General features: G+C 49.4%; 1 protein-coding gene across 1 annotated transcript in view; it reads left to right on the forward strand.

Annotated features, from left to right (window-relative positions):
• PRMT5 (protein arginine methyltransferase 5) overlaps nt 1-15,719 on the forward strand; it is a 61,899-nt gene extending 46,180 nt beyond the window's left edge. Inside the window, exon 17 of the mRNA XM_040354271.1 lies at nt 15,331-15,719. Within this exon, the coding sequence (XP_040210205.1) occupies nt 15,331-15,483 (153 nt within the window). The 3' untranslated portion in view covers nt 15,484-15,719. The remainder of the gene's footprint in view (nt 1-15,330) is intronic.
• The last annotated feature ends 1,094 nt before the right edge of the window (nt 15,720-16,813 follow it).

Here is a 16,813-nt window from a genome sequence, read left to right on the forward strand (position 1 = left end):
TGGCCTTGTCACAGTGTGTCTGGCCGACAGCCGTGCCATTTAGCGGACTTTGGTTCTGTCTGGGATACCTCCAGCCGGTGGTCGCAGGATGGGTAAGTAGTGGCCCCTTGTTCAGGTAAGGTGGTATGGCTGGAAATTTCCACTGGGAGGTCGACAGGGTTTTCCTGCTTTCCTCTCTCCTTTCATTCCTCTCCCACCTCAACGACTGTGAGGGGGGGGCCTTCTGGGGTCTCTTTATTGCCACCGGGACCTGTGTGTGTGTGTATAGCGGGGGCTGTGTGTGTTTTGCAACAGGTTTTTGTAGCACTGTGTGTACTGGGTGCTGTCACTCTGTGTATTTTAAACTGCGCAACTGCCACCATTTTGCCGTGGTCGCGCTTTCTATGGCTCGGCGGCCATTTTCCTGTGGTGCTTTTTCCTCATACGGTGGCCATCTTGGATTTCGTTTGGCCTCGTGCGGTCGTTTTAGCACTGCTGGAAGACCGCGAATCTCCCTGGGATGACGGACGCTGCGCAGCCAGCTCCAGTGCACACGTAGGACCCTGGCGGCCTCTGTCTCTATTGTGACCGGTGGGTGGTTCTGCCTGGCAGTTCAGGGCAGGGCCGGAGTGGGACTCATTTTCAGCCCTGGAGTTTCATGCCTTAGACCAGCCCACTTTAGTTCACGACTATTAAAATAATGTAATTAAAACCTCAAAATATAAGTTTGCAATGGCGCACTGTTCTCTACAGCCTGTAATTCATAGTATTTTTCAGAAAATATTTCCAATTCAGTGCAAATACAGTAACTAAGCTTCACAGTGAAGATTTATTAGAACAATAAATAACAGGACCGTATCCCATGGGCACAGTGGCGGCGTGTGATGGGCACAGTGAGGCTGCAATTAATGGGGTTTTTTTTTTTAGTCAGAAGGCAAGCTCAAAATAACACAAACATTTTTTTAAACTATTTTTTTATTAAAAAAAATTATGGTCACCTCAGTCCAACCCCCCCCTCCTCCCCAATAGTCATTTCATTACTTTCTTACTTTTTACACAGACTGTGTGTGTCTGACTTCAGTAGTTTTCTTCTTGCAGTAGCACTAGGAACTGTTACTGTAGGCAGGCCAGGCGCAGCAGGCTCCTCATGACTTGTTCCAACTTCTGCTCTGCAAGCGCCGACACTCACAGCTCCCTGCGCGAGTCCTCCCTCTCTCACTTCTCACCTCCGGCCACCGGCGTGACATCACGCGGCGCACGCCGGTGGAATGAACCAACTCAATTCTCCATGGAGGGGGAGGGGGGGGGGAGGAAACGCACAGGAGGAAAGGGAGCCAGGAGCACACTCGGCAGCCAGTGAGTCGGCGGGCACACAGTTTGTAAAGTGTCACTGCGCTGTCTGACACACACTGATTCAACTGGTCTAGTGGCCGTGGCTGATTGCGCCCCCCCCTCCTGAACAAAATGGTAGCGGCCTGCAACCCGACCAGCCCACCGGGAAGTATCCTGGTTCTCCCGATTGGCCAATCCGGGCCTGGTTCAGGGTGACTCAGCGGTGGGGCACTGTGGTGCCTGAACGGGTACTTCTGTCTCTGCGATGCCTGAGTTGACCCTTGGTGCCCCTCCCCCTGCCACATCTGCTGAGGCTATGTCGGCTGTCCTGGTGGCGTTTCTCGCCAGGTTTGAAGCGGCTAGTGGCCAGATGGGGGGTATAAAAGCGCCTGCTTCGGGGGATATCTCTGACATCTGTCTCTGGTCTGTATTGTCAGAGGATGCGGGCTTAACCCATGCGGACAGTGAGGATGACTCTGCTTCAGGGTCGGTTGCTGATAGGAATTGTTGGAGCTATTATTTCTGCGGGCGTGATGCTCAGACACTTAAGGATATGGCGGGGGCACCTGATGTGCCAGTCCCTTTTGGGTCCCGCAAAACCGCCACGCACTGAAAGTGTTTCCTTGTGTTCCTTTTTAGGACAGTTTGTTGTACAAGTAATGGGATACACCGCAGACTGTTTTTGCCTTTGCGGTCCGTTATCCCTTTGAGGAGGACTTTTTTTTAGAAAAGTGGGTCTCTCCTACGTCCAGGTTGAGCAATGCCACCACATTGCCTGTGAATGGGGCTCCTGCCTTTAAAGACCCCGTGGATGGGAGAGTGGAGGCTGTGGCCCGCTCCATCTTCGCAGTAGTGGGTTCGGCTGTGAGACCGGTTTTGGCCGGGGCTCTAATGTCAGACTCTGACTGGTGGGGCGAAGCTTTTTGCTGCAGGATCTTGAGGCGCAGGGTGCTTCCGAGACCGGTAAGGACCTGGCTGAACAATCGGTTCAGGGTCTAGAATTTGTGAGTCTGTCCTGGATACGCTCCCCTTGCTTTCCAGGGCTTCCGCGTATACGGTGGTACTGCGCCGCCTTGTGTGGCTGAAATGCTGGTCTGCGGACCAGTCCTCATAGAAGGCCTTGATGGGTTTACCCTTTAAGGGTGAACTGCCTTTTGGGGCATCCCTGGATGGCATCATTGAGGATGCCATGGGTGGTGGGGGCATACTGCTCCCACAGTCCGGGAAGGGCAAAGAGCCTCGCCGTAAGCGAGGGCCCTCTTTTACTGTCCCCAAGCGTTCGTGCGGCGAGTAAAGTTTGTAAGGTGCTGGGCCCCCGCTGCGGGGCAGAAGCGCACCTGGTACCGCAAGCCTGCTTCCGTGTGAAGGTCTGCCCCCACCCGTGTCTCGGGTGGAGGTCCCTTCTTTCCGACCGTTGGGTTTGCGAAGTAGTTTCCTCAGGGTACAAGATGGTGTTTCTCTCTTGTCCACCAAACAGATTTTTTCCTTCCAACCTCCAGCTTCCTCCGGATCGCCGAAAGGATCTGTCAGGAGCTGTCCAGGATCTACTGGACAGGGGAGTGATTGTGCCGGTTCCCTCGATGGAACGGTTTCAGGGGTTTTACTCCATTCTGTTTGTAGTCCCCAAGAAGGTTGGGGTCCGTCCAATCCTGGACCTAAAGGCCCTCAATTGTTTTGTCAAAGTGAAAAAATTCAGGATGGTGTCGATTTGCTCGGTAATAGCGGCACTCCATCAGGGGGACTTTCTGGCGTCCTTGGATGTCATGGACGCGTACCTGCATGTTCCCATATGCTCAAAGCACCAGAGATTTCTGCGCTTTGCGGTCGGGGAGGACCGTTTTCAATTTGTGGCCCTCCCGTTCAGCTTGGTGTCTGCACCACGGGTTTTTACCAAGGTGCTCGCCCCGATACTGGCCCTGCTGAGACAGCGAGGGATCGCTATCGTGGGATATCTGGACGACCTGCTCCTGAGAGCTTCCTCAGGCTCGGAATTGGAAGAGGACGTGTCTATCACGTGTCAGTCTCCAAGAGTTTGGCTGGCTTCTGAATATCCAGAAGTCAGTGTTGGTTGCGTCTGGAATACCTAGGGCTAGTCCTGGATTCCGCAGAGGCGTGAGTTTTTCTCACAACGGAGAGGCTCCAGACACTGCATTCTGCGGTGCAGCAGTTGTTGACCCAGAAGTGGTCGTCTCTTTGATTTCTGCATGAGGGTTCTGGGTCTGATGGTGGCCTCTTTCGAGGCAGTTCCTTATGCCCAATTCCACACCGGGGAGCTACAGAAGGTAATTCTGTCACGTTGGGACAAGCTCCCATCTTCTCTAGATTACCATATTCGGTTGAGCCATCTGGTCATGTCTTCCCTGGTGTGGTGGCTGACATCTCCGGTGCTTCGGACCGGGAAGTCTTTTCTATCGTGTCGCTGGACAGTGGTCACGACGGATGCCAGCCTCTCCGGCTGGGGGGCGTTTGGGGCATCCAGTCAGCCCAGGGGTGCTGGACTCAGGAGAAGTCCAGCCTGCCGAGCAATATTCTGTAGCTCCGAGCAATCAAGCTGTGCCTTGCCGGGTGGTCCCTGGATCTGCAGGGCCGACCGGTCAGGATCCAGTCCGACAACGCCACGGCCGTGGCGTACGTCAATCATCAGGGAGGCACACAGAGTTCAGCTGTGGCGACTGAGGTCGCACACATCCTTCGGTGGGCCGAATGGTCCGTTCTGGCTCTATCGGCCGTGTACATTCCGGGAGTGTAGAATTGGCAAGCCGACTAACTAAGTCGCCAAACGCTAGACCAAGGAGAATGGTCTCTACTCCCGGAGGTGTTTGAGTCTGTGCCAAAAGTGGGACACTCCAGACGTGGACTTTCCAGCGTCCCGTCTCAATCGGAAGGTGCCATGGTTCGTGGCCAGGTGAGGGACCCGTGGGCGGACGCGTTGGTGGCGCCTTGGGGTCACTATCGCCTGATTCACACCTTCCCTCCTCTGAAGCTTCTTCCTCGCCTGCTGCGCAGAGTGGAAGCCGAAGGGATTCCGACAATCCTGTTAACCCCAGACTGGCCGCGCCGTTCCTGGTACGTGGACCTGGTGCGTCTGGTGGCAGACGCCCCCTGGCGTCTACCCCTGAGAGAAGATCTTCTGTCGCAGGGTCCGATCTTCCATCTTGCTTTACGGTCGGTGGCTTTAACGGCGTGACTGTTGTGAGCCTGGTGTTGAAGGTCAGGGGCCTGTCAGGCTCGGTGGTTTCTACCATCATACGTGGTAGGCCCACATCTCTGTGTGAGGAGATGAAGTGGCACCCCCGTACATACGTGGTGTCCCGGATTCTGCTGTTTTTACAGCAGGGAGTGGATCAGGCTCTCGCCTTGAGTGCGGTTATGAGTCAGATTTCGCTCTGGCTGTTTACTTTCAGCGGCCATTGGCAACGCACCCTTTGGTGCGCTCGTTTGGGCAGGGGGCCCGACATGTGGCCCCTCCTGTGCGCCCTCCACTGCTCCAATGGGACTTGGATTTGGTCCTCTCGGTGCTTCAGGATGCTCCCTTTGGGGACGTTCAGAAGATCCCTTTGTTGACTCTGTCACAATAGGTGTTTTTTCTGGTTGCTCTTACATCGAGCAGACGGGTGTCTGAACTGGTGGCCTTGTCCTGCAAGGCTCCCTACTTGGCCATCCATGAGGATGAGGTGGTGCTGCGACTGCAGCCTTTTCTCCCGAAGGTCGTTTCGGCTTTTCACTTTAATATGGACATTGTTCTTCCATCCTTATGTCCTCGGCCGAAGAACCCAAGGAGACCACTTTACATTTCCTGGATGTGGTTCGGGCTCTTCGATTGTACTTGTCTGCTACGGCTCCGTTCCGGAAGTCGGACTCACTGTTTGTGTCAGTGTCTGGTCCTAAAAGAGGTCTGGCAGTCTCGTCGGCCGCCATTTCTAGGTGGATCCGACAGGTTATGCTTCTGCCGCAAGGTGTTACAGGCGGCAGTTTAAAGTTGGAGTTCCTCCGTTGAGTAACTCCGGCTTTGTTTGGGGTGTAAGCTTGGTTGCTGTGTTTTTCCCACCCCTCGAAATTTTTGACACTGCTTGGGGACGTCCCTAAGGTCAAAGGCTGCTGTGTCCGTCCATGAACGGAAGCGAAAATAGGATTTTTGTACTCACCGTAAAATCCATTTGAGGTCATGGACGGACACGGCACCCACCCCTCCTTTGTACTGCTTGTTACGAACTGAGGCTGCTAGAGCATGGTGTGGGTTATACCCGGGGAGCCACGCCCCCTGGGAGGAGCTGCACCGAGGAAAGTGTTAACACTTATGGCCAGATTCAAGTAGGGCGCCGCATCTTTAAGGCGGCGTAGCATATCGTATTTACGATACGCCGCCTTAAGTCAGAGAGGCAAGTACTGTATTCACAAAGTACTTGCCTCCTAACTTGCGGCGTAGTGTAAATGTGGCCGACGTAAGCGTGCCTAATTCAAATGAGGATGGGGGGCGTGTTTTATGTAAATTACTCGTGACCCAACGTGATTGGCGTTTTTTACGAACTGCGCATGCGCCGTCCGTGTACATATCCCAGTGTGCATTGCTCCAAAGTACGCCGCAAGGATGTATTGGTTTCGACGTGAACGTAAATTACGTCCAGCCCTATTCACGGACGACTTACGCAAACAACGTAAAATTTTCACATTTTTACGCGGTAATGACGGCCATACTTAACATTGACTAGGCCAGCTATTTAATGGAATAACTTTACGCCGGAAAACACCTTACGTAAACGGCGTATCTTTACTGCGACGGGCGCACGTACGTTCGTAAATCGGCGTATCTAGGGATTTACATATTCTACGCCGAACTCAACGGAAGCGCCACCTAGCGGCCAGCCTAAATATTGCACCCTAAGATACGACGGCGCAGGCTGTCGTATCTTGGCTAGGTTTAAGTGTATCTCAGTTTGAGAATACACTTAAACTTACGACGGCGCAGATTCAGAGTTACGTCGGCGTATCTACTGATACGCCGGCGTAAATCTTTCTGAATCCAGCTATTAAAGTGCTTTTTTTTCTGCCTAACTCTCCTGGAAGGAAGCGGATATAACCCTAAGGTCAAAGGCTGCTGTGTCCGTCCATGAACTCGGAGAAATGGATTTTACGTTCATGGACGGACACAGCAGCAATTGACCTTAGGGACGTCCCCAAGCAGTGTCAAAAATCAAGGGGTGGGGAAAACACAGCAAACCAACTTCACGCCAAACCAGAGTTCCTCAACGGAGAAACTTCAACCTTAAACAGCCGCCTGCAAAACCTTGCGGCCAAACGAGGCATCTGAAGATGCACTCGCATCCACCTTGTAAAACTTTGAGAAGGTGTGGACTGACGACCAGGTTGCTGCCTTACACACCTGTAAAACAGACGCTTGATGGTGGAAAGCCCAAGAGTTGCCAATCGCCCTGGTCAAATGCGCCGTAACCGGGAAGGGGGGCGTCCGCCCCTTTAGGGCATAGGCTTTAAGCACGACCTGCCTGATCCACCTAGAAATGGTGGCTGACGAGACCGCCAGACCCTTCTTAGGACCAGTCACCTCTGAAACGGAGCCCTAGCAGACGGGAACACCCGTAGGGCTCGAGCCACGACCAAGGAATGCAACGCAGCCTCTTTTGGGTTCGCCAGCCGAGGACAAAAGGATGGAAGAACAATGTCCTCATTAATGTGAAAGGCCGAAACAACCTTGGGAAGGATTGGCGGCTGCGGCCGCAGCACCACCTTATCCCTGTGGATGACCAAGTAAGGGGCCTTGCAAGACAAGGCCGCTAATTCAGAAACCCGTCTGACCGATGTAATTGCCACCAGAAAAAACACCTTCTGGGAAAGAGTCAATAAAGGGATTTCCCTAATGTCCTCAAACGGAGACTGTTGAAGCACAGAGAGAACTAAATTCAAGTCCCATGGAGGCAGTTGAGGACGCACAGGAGGGGCCACATGTCGAACCCCCTGTACAAACGTACGCACCAGAGAGTGCGCCGCCAAGGGTCGCTGAAAGAAAACGGCCAAGGCCGAAATCTGACCCTTAATCGTACTTAAGGCGAGAGCCTGATCCATTCCACGCAGTAAGAACAGCAGAATACAGGACATCACATATGTACAGGGGTGCCAATTCATCTCCTCACACAGAGATGCAAGCCTTCTACGTACGATGGTAAATCATCAGTGAAGTAGACTTCCGCGGCCGCAGCATGGTAGAGATCAGAGTCCGACAGGCCTCGATCCTTCAGCACCTGGCTTTCAATAGCCACGCCGTTAAAGCCAACGACTGTAAAGCCGGATGAAAGATGGGACCCTGCGACAGAAGATCCTCTCGCAGAGGCAGGCGCCAAGGAACACCAGACGCACCAGATCCGCGTACCAGGGGCGGCGAGGCCAATCCAGAGTGATTAGGATTGTTGGTATCCCCTCGGCTCCCACTCTGCGCAGCAGATGAGGAAGAAGCTTCAGAGGAGGGAAGGTGTAGATTGGGCGATAGTGACCCCACGGAGCCACCAATGCGTCTGATGTGTCCGCACACGGGTCTCTTGACCTGGCCACGAACCGTGGCACCTTCCGATAAAGAAAAGAAAATCCCCCTGATGGAGTGCTGCCACTACAGAGCGAACCGACTCCATCCTGAACTTTTGCACTCTGACAAAACAGTTGAGGGCCTTGAGATCCAGGATTGGACGGACCCCTTCCTTCTTGGACTACAAACATATGGGAGTAAAACCCCTGAAACCGTTCCAGTAAAGGAACCGACACGATAACCCCCCTGACCAGCAGATCCTGAACAGCCCCAAACAGGGCCTCCCGAGGACCCATAGGAAGCTGGAGGTTGGAAGGAAAAAATCTGTTTGGCGGACAAGAGGAACTATATCTTGTACCCCGAGGAAGCTACTTCGCAAACCCAGCGGTCGGAAAGAAGAGACCTCCACCGAGCCGAGAGAGGGGCGGGGGCAGACCTTCATGCGGAAGCACCGGGCGGATGAAAAAAACGCTTGGGGGCGGTAAAGGAGGGCCCCTGCCTACGGCGAGGCTCCTTACCTTTACCAGATTGTGGGAGCAGAGTGCTCTTACCTCCCGTGGTATTTTTTATGATGTCCACCAAGGCCTTTTTAGAAGACTGGTCTGCAGACCAACACTTCAGCCAGACTAGGCGGCAGAACACTACCGCGTAGGCCGAGGCCCTGGAGAGAAAGGGGAAGCGTATCCAGGGCCGACTCGCAGACAAATTTTAGGCCCTGCACCAACTGGTCAGCCAGCGCCACACAGTCCTTGGGGGCATTATGCGCCTCCAACTCCTGAAGCAACAACTTTGCCCGTTCAGTAAGTGTCTGTGACACTAGAGCCCCGGCCAAGACCGGTCTCACCGCCGACCCCACCACTGTGAACATGGAGCGGGCCACAGCCTTGGCTCTCCTATCTGTGGGGTCCTTAAAGCGGGAGCCCCTTCTATAGGCAACGTGGTCGCCTTGTTCAGCCTGGACACAGGGGGGGTCCACTGACAGAGGAGAGGTCCACTTCTTTAGGAAGTCCTCCTTAAAAGGGTAGCGGACCGCAAAGCATTTTGTAACAGAAAACTTTTTGCGGCCGATCCCATTCCTTGTACAAATTTTTTTCCAGATACGGAACACAAGGAAACACTTTCGCAGTGCGGGCGGGCTTACGGAACCCAAAAGGGACCGACATCTCTGTCTCCGCCGAATCCTCAATTTTTTGAGTATCCTGCACCGCAGTGATAAGAGCTCCCACTAGCGCCCTATCATGCGCTGACCCTGAAGCAGAGTCGCCCTCGCTGTCTGTGTGGACTAGGCCTGCATCCTCCGACACCACGGATCCAGGGTCGGAAGCAGTAGCAGGGCCCGATTCGGTGTCGGAGGCATCCCTAGAAGAAGGTGGGGGGAGGGGGTGCTTTTTACCCCCCTCTGGCCACACGCCACTTCAATCCTGGCAACAAACGCCTCAAGGACTGCCGTCATGGCATCCACAGAGGCCGCAGGAACGTGGGTAAGGAGTTAAAGGTAAATACGGAAGTACATACCATGGATTTCTTCTCTGCTATTGGCTCTCTTTTATTTTTTAGTAATATAGGGGTACGAAGTATATGCCTATCTATCAGAAAATAAAAAGAATATTAAGAGGCCGCAGGAACAGGGGCACTGAGGGTTAATTCCGGCATGTCTGGGGTAGAGGCATCCGGTTCGGATGCCGTTCTGAGCCACCCAATAGCCACCCTTGGACTGCAAGGCAAGATCCACAGACCACCCCCCCCCCCCCCGGCCGCAGCAGAGAACAGGGGACCCCCCAGAGGACTCTCCACCCGACCAGGCTGTACTGCTGCTGTCTGCCCCAGATCGCTGTCCGTGCTGTGCCGTCCCTTAGAAAATGTGCTGGAGCCATTCACGCTGTTATTCTGGCCACTAGAGGCAAAAACCCCATCCAAAATGGCCACCGACATGCAAAAACAGCATGCAGGCTTCAAGAAAATGGCCGCCGATCACTAATGAAGGCGCCCGGCGCCGGCAAAATGGCGGCCGCGATGTTGCAGAAAAGACAAAGCAAACACCCGGCAGGCCCCCCCGCACACACGGCAGTAATTACACAGCACCCCAGATAGCAGACACAGCCCCCAGCCACAGGATGGAGCCCCCCAGGCAGACCCCCCACCTCACGGCCGACCACCTAGAACGCGGGGAAGGAGGGGGAGGAAGGAAGAGAGGAAAGCAGGGCAGACCCCCGCTCAACCTCCCCAGGAATGCACCAGCCGCACCACCCTGCCGAAACGAGGGGACTGCTACTTGCCTGTCCTGTGACCACCGGCTGGAGGCATCCTGGACAGAACCAATGTCCGCAGTTACGGCATGGCTGTCGGCCTGGCACACTGTGACAGACATAGAGCCTGGTCATATGTGTGCCCTGGAGCGTATAGCTCAACGGCCACCCCTGGAGCAACGGGGCATGTCGTGGACGGCCCATCGCATAGCTAAGGGCCGGCACACGTTCGATGGCCAAACATGGGGGGACTGCAAGGATCAAGAATCCAGCCTGTCACCCAGTCGGCAGTTGATTGTAGATCTCAGGATCCAAAAATGCAGGAAAAACTAAAAGAAAACCAAGAAAATCGCAAAATTATCTCCAGAGCACATGGGCCCAGAGGAGCCATGTCATCTCCTTGCTAGGCAGAAAAAAACTGAGGCTGCAGAACCGAGAATGGGGGATGTACCCGGGGGAACCGCCCCCTGGGAGGTACTGTGCGGAGTGTTTAACACTTAAAGTGGGGGTTCCGTGGGAAATGTTTTTTTTTTTTTTCAGGTGCATCTACTGCCTTTAACATAGTTGTAAGTGTACTTGCATCTCTGAATTTTAGAGCCATCCGCATGCACATTCGGCCGTGAAGAAATATATTTATAAAAAATTTGTCATGTCATGTTCCATCTTGCTTGTGGGCACTGTGAAGCCCACAAGCAAATACTTCCGGGATTCTATCGTGCGCATGTGCAGTGTTATCAGCACAAGCTCACAAAGCACTGCAGCTGATCACAAAATCCTGCGATATTTACTGATACCGTGTTATACATCGTCTCCTGGGAAGCGAGACACTGTGCTCCCAGGAGACATTGCGATATGGGAATGAAGTGACACGCCCACTCTCGCGGGAGTGATACCCAGAAGTGGCTGCTAATTTCGCCCCAATTAAAGGTATTGAAATGACTTCAAAAATGTTGCATAGCGGTACTGTTTATGCAGTTGTGTGCTGGTCTGAATGAGCTGCAGTTTATTATGAGGGTGAACCTCCGCTTTAACATGCTGTTTTTCTGCCTAGTCAATCTCCTAAAAGGGAGGATAATACCCTAAGGTCAATTGCTGCTGTGTCCTTCCATGAATGGAAGAGAAAAAATATATTGATCTGAATTATCCTTGTTTTGTATGATCTGGTATCCTGCAGCGTTTTTTAAATTGGTTTGATTCCAAAACACATTTGAATCGTTAAGGAATTGCTCATTTCATTCCTGCTCCCAATAGTGCAGTCTCATCCACTTACTAGATTACTGTAGTCTAGGGCCAGTTTTAGAAGGGAGTAAGTTGACTCAACTTTTTTATTTTTTTTCCTCTGATCTGCCAGTCTAACTTTTTAAATTGGTATTTATTTTTTTGCAATATTTTATTAAGACTACGTCACTGCTTGAGCTTGTGTGGGTGTGTGTATAACTATTTTTGTTTGCATTATCTTTGAAGGCCTCTAGGAAGCAGCATTGCAGGAAATGTGCCTTTTTTAACCTTGACCGTTTGGGCTTTGCATTGTGGCACTTTTCATACCTGCGTCTACTGTGTTGGCTGCAGAGCCTGTTCCAGGTCTGGAGCCAAAGCACAGCTCCAGGTGCGACCCTTTCTCTGCAGACTCACTCTGAGTAGGCTAAGAATCAGGAGTCAACTTTTCACCAGGGCTATTCCTGCTTTCTGTTTGTTTTTTCCATGGAAGGCTTGGCACAAAAGTGACTAAACTCTGGTGGGTGGAGTGTCGCATGCGTTCTGCCTGCTGCTCCTGATTGCAAGCAACACATGGTTCCGTCCTCCGTTATTCTCTGACCACCCACATCTACCTGGTCACCTTTGACTACCTGACCCTCTGCTCCTACTAACAGCTGGGTTCAGAAGTACTCAAGGTCTTGTCTTGTACCCTGAATTAAGTGGCCCCCTGTCTTTTTTAGTGTAGTATGTGAGATCCCAACAGATGGGCAACAGTCTTGATGTCCCGTGTGTCTCACAAGCTTACGATCCAGCAAATGTTACTGTGCTGTTTGCAGTTCACACCATGTAGTGCTTATAAATGGTGACCTGGAATTTCAACCTCTGAGTCTTTTCTAGCTCCAGTGGACATGGCCCCCTCCTCTCTATCCTTGGAAGATTTTGCTGCAGTTATGCAGTATTGTATAGGCCAATTGGCAACCTTGATTGATGACTCTGACCGTGGAGGGGTCATATGCTTGCTTCCACACCACCTTCTGCAGAATCCTTATTTGGCCGTGGCGTTAACGGCCTTTGAACTTTGAGATGCCTAGTTTCAAGTCCCTGATGGGCAATCTTAAGACCTGAGGAATCACAGGGCCTCTGCCATTACTTCCTGACTTAAAGTCAGTCTCCACTGTTGACATGGTATGCACCACTTTAAACTTAAGGATCAACCTGTAGCTTCTATCAGTGCTTTCCCCTGTCTTGGTTTCTGTACGTTCCTGAAAACTAATGCCTTTCTGGCACACCTGCTGTTCAGTCACCTTTTTTTTATGGTGTCCAAAAGAACCCTGACCCCTAGCTGTGACCATTTTCTGCCAAATTCTAGCTGATTGGACCAAGGCCATAAGAAGGGATCTGAATTCTATGCAAGATGATCCCTTAATGGTAGAGGGTTTGGAGATCATGCATTGAATTACTACACTTTTCATTAAAGATTCTCTCAGAGCTTTTAATCTATGTATTTTATCACTTATTTATTATTTATGTCAAGATAGTCTTTGCATCTCATGTGTTGTATTATAGCTAAACTCTTTGCTTCTCACTTGTGTTCACATCTGATAATTTTTGTAACCATCACCTGATTTCAATTGAACACATTGGTGATTGGCGAAAAGCAGTAGTCATGTGATAGTCTCTTGTGTATAAATGTTCATGCTTTTCAACATGTATATGTGTGCTGTAAACAAGGCTTATCGCTGAAAATAGTCTGCTGCTGACTGTACTCGCTGTGAAGGCTTTACAATAAATACGCTTTATGTTATGGAGTTGCCAGCTGCTTCTTTTTCTTGAATTACTGCACCGTTAGTTTCCCATCCCATTTTCTGCACAAGTCTTCTTCTGTCGGTGAACATGAGGAGGACCTTTGGGTTAAAGTGTGGGACTGCAGAACATGCTCTGAGGAACATCTCTTCAGAGCTGCAGTGTACACCCTCATTAATGGTACCCATCAGAAGAAGCTTGGGGCTCAATCTAGGAAGGCTTACCCCTGCTTGGAGGCCAAAGAGTTCCTTTTTCTTCCATGCCCCAACCTCAGTCCAAGCCTGGTTCATTGTCCACCTGCAAACCCTGGACTTACAAGCGCCCCAAATTATCTTCAGCATGAGAGGGTGCCCTCTTTCAAAGTAGGTGGGATATGTCTTTTTTTGCAGACATTGGGACAGCCAAAATTTTAGGTGCTTGGTTGTAAGGGGTGGTTTTCAGGGGCTTCAAGTTGGAATTCTGCTTAAAGCTCCTACCTCTGTTCAGGTCTTTTAACTTCCTTGTGCACCACACAGATTAGCAGAATGGTTCCAGTGGTTCTGCTCCCAACTTCTTCAGTTCAAAAACCAAAAGGAGACCCTATCTTGGATCTCAATGCCCTAAAAATCGTAATTTTGTCCCAGAAAGTATACATGGAATCAAGATCGGTCAATAGCCTCTCTCCATGAAGCAAGGCTTTGTGACTTCTGTGGGCACCAGCGATGCATACCTGTGTGTCCGCACTTTTTTCAGTGCATTAGCGGTTTATTTGCTCTTGCTGTGGATTTCCAGCACTTCCAGTTTATGGGCCTGCTATTTGGCCCATCTTCATTTCAGGTATTTGCCAAGGCATTTACTTCTTTATTGGCCTTGCTGTGCTCCCATGGTGTTCCCTTTTTGTGGAATATCTGGGCAACCTCCTGTTGAGTGAAAAAATGGCACAGGGTTTTAATGGACAATGTAACTTGTACCATCCAGACCTTGCAAAGTTTCAGCTGGGTCTTGAACTATTGGTCAGCATTGGAATTGACTCATTGCTTGGCATATCTGATAATCCTGGATACAAAGCTTCCTTCCTAAGTTGGTTTTAGTCAATTATCCCAGCGAGAACATTTGTTCAATCCCTCTGCCTGGCTGCAGTTTATCAGGAGTAGATCTCCCTCCATCTGCTGGCTGTAGCTCATGCAATACATGTCAAGCTACTTCTGTTTGATCAATTCTTTGCTCTTTACAGGGTTTATCAGGAATGACTAATTGTCCACCATTTCTCGGGGATCAAGGCTCATTCAAGCTTATGGTCTTAAAGATCAGGTTACACCCTTTCCTGTCAAAGTACTCTGCTAGCTTTGCGTTTAAAGTTCTTCGAAATCTTTTTGAGCTGCTGTGTGTGTGTGTGTGTGTGTGTGTGTGTGTGTGTGTGTGTGTGTGTGTTGGACTGGTTAGTGTCTTGTTGCTGTTGCCCACCCCTTAGTTTGACTTCATTTGTAGGTTCTGACAGTCTCTGAATTCAGGTGTCCCTCAATAAATGAGAACATTTAGATTAGATTTTTTATTTTATTGTGTTGCCGGTAAATCAATTTCTTGGATGTCATCGAGAAACGGGTTCCACCTCCTGTGATCATTGTTTGTGCTACTGCTTTTCCATAAAACTGAGTATTGCTGGGAGTAGAAGTGTGTTTATACTAGGCTGGCCGATTTTTTATTTTTTTTGTATGGCAAAGGCCAAATGCACCTGTAGGTGGTAGTATAATCCTCAGTCTCTGAATTCCCGTGTCCCTCAACTAGCTCCAAGAAATTTTTATGGTAAGAACATTGATGCCATTATTTTTGTTTTGAGTACTGTGACTTCAGAGAAGTCTTCCAAATCTAGATCAAGCTGTTGGGGAGCACTGAATAATACAGGGAAAAATATGTAGGCTATTTGAAGAAGGAATTTTTTTTTTTTTAATTTAAAATATATATATTTTCCACTCCTTTTTTTAAAATGCTTCTAAAACGCTTCGACAAAAGGCTATTACCAGTGCTTTTTCATCCTGTTTTTTTGTTTTTTCTTCCACTGTTTTTTCTTCCACTGTTTTTTCTTCCACTGTTTTTAGCTTTAAAAAAAGCATTGGTGTGCATGAAGCTTTAGAGTGTGCAGTGCTTTTTTTTTTTTTTTTTTTTTTTTTTTTTTTTTTATGTACAGACTTCTATGTATTAAATTTTCAATGTCCTAAATTGTGTGGTTTGCTACTTTATTAATAATGTGTTCTGTTTATACAGCAACCCATTCCTGTTCGAGAGGGTGACACTGTATGTGTACGGTTCTGGCGTTGTAACAATGGAAAAAAGGTCTGGTATGAGTGGGCGGTGACATCCCCTGTCTGCTCTGCTATTCACAATCCCACTGGCCGTTCATACACCATTGGACTGTAGAAAGCCATCTTGCAAGACTTTTTTTCTTGATCCTATTTATTGCTGCAAAGTAGTTTGAAGCACAGCACATTTCTGCCCATGACATGCTCTGCATCAAACAGCTTACTGTTGAAGACTGTGGAATTTAGACGATACAGCAGTACAGGATAGATGGTTCATTGTTGGCACTGTTTTATATTATTACATGTTAATAGAAGAAATAAACTGAATGCGGTTACTTTTGTCATAAATGCAAATGCGCTTTCCATTTTTTTTTGTTGTGGGTTTTTTTTATTCTCCCTCTCCCCCTGAGAGCTGCAGCACTATAAAACACCAGTGCTGTACATTGATTCTGCACCATATGTCATGTACTCCTTCCGGAGTAAGACCAGCCCTAAACAACCTTGTGAAATGCAGTAGGGTTGTAATTCCAGACTTGACCTGCATGAGAAGTGCATAAGGGCTTTCCTATATATTGGAATTTTGTTCTGCTTTGCTGCCAAAGACAAAACGGCAAAAAAAAAAAAAAAAATGTAAATCTTTTCTAAAATTAAAAAATGTATTTAAAATTTAACATTTATAATTTGAGGTACTAGCTTTGTAATTGTGGCTGAATGGCTTCTATGCTGTTCTGGTGCTCAGAGGCTGGACCAAGCTTAAGGTTTACAGATTTGATTGAAAGTGCCTTGGAGGTAAACGGTCAGTTCCCAGCATTGGCACAAGGAGAGGTGATCGGGAAAGTGAGTGGTTCCTGATATTATGATCACTATGGTTAGGAAAAGGATTACAATAACACTTTCTGCTGCTTGATATCTTTCCTGTGAGGTGATGAGTCTGACACCCAGAAAACACAAATCAATTTTGATGCCTTTTTAAAAATGAATAAAATGTAAACATGCAAAAGACTCACATTTGCTTGTCCTGCTGCCAGCTCCTGGAATGTTTGTTCTTAATTTATTTTGCAACAGTATATCAAAAGATCATCCATTTGTTTTGGATGCCTGCAGCCAATGTGCCATCTGCTGGCCGGAATAAGATTGTCATATTGGGCACATTTTAAAAAAGAGCCATCTAACCAACTACAAAACTTCTCGGTCTGTCGGTTCCCACCTTAATCTTGTATTTGCTACAAAGATTTTTCAGGGTGTTGACCTTTTTTTATTTTTCATAACTGTTCATTTCAAAATGGTTATTGCCCCATTTTTATATTGCTTGGTGTTTTGAACTGCTCATTGCTTTAACCTCTTGCTGACCAGCTGCCGTTGTTATACTGCAACAGTTTGGTTCTATTGCGCTAATCGCTGTAGCTGTACATGGGTTCATGCAATAGATGCAGTGAGAGAGTGCGACC

This window comes from Rana temporaria, chromosome 1, assembly GCF_905171775.1.
Source record: "Rana temporaria chromosome 1, aRanTem1.1, whole genome shotgun sequence".
In the NCBI taxonomy this organism is placed as follows: Eukaryota; Metazoa; Chordata; class Amphibia; order Anura; family Ranidae; genus Rana; species Rana temporaria.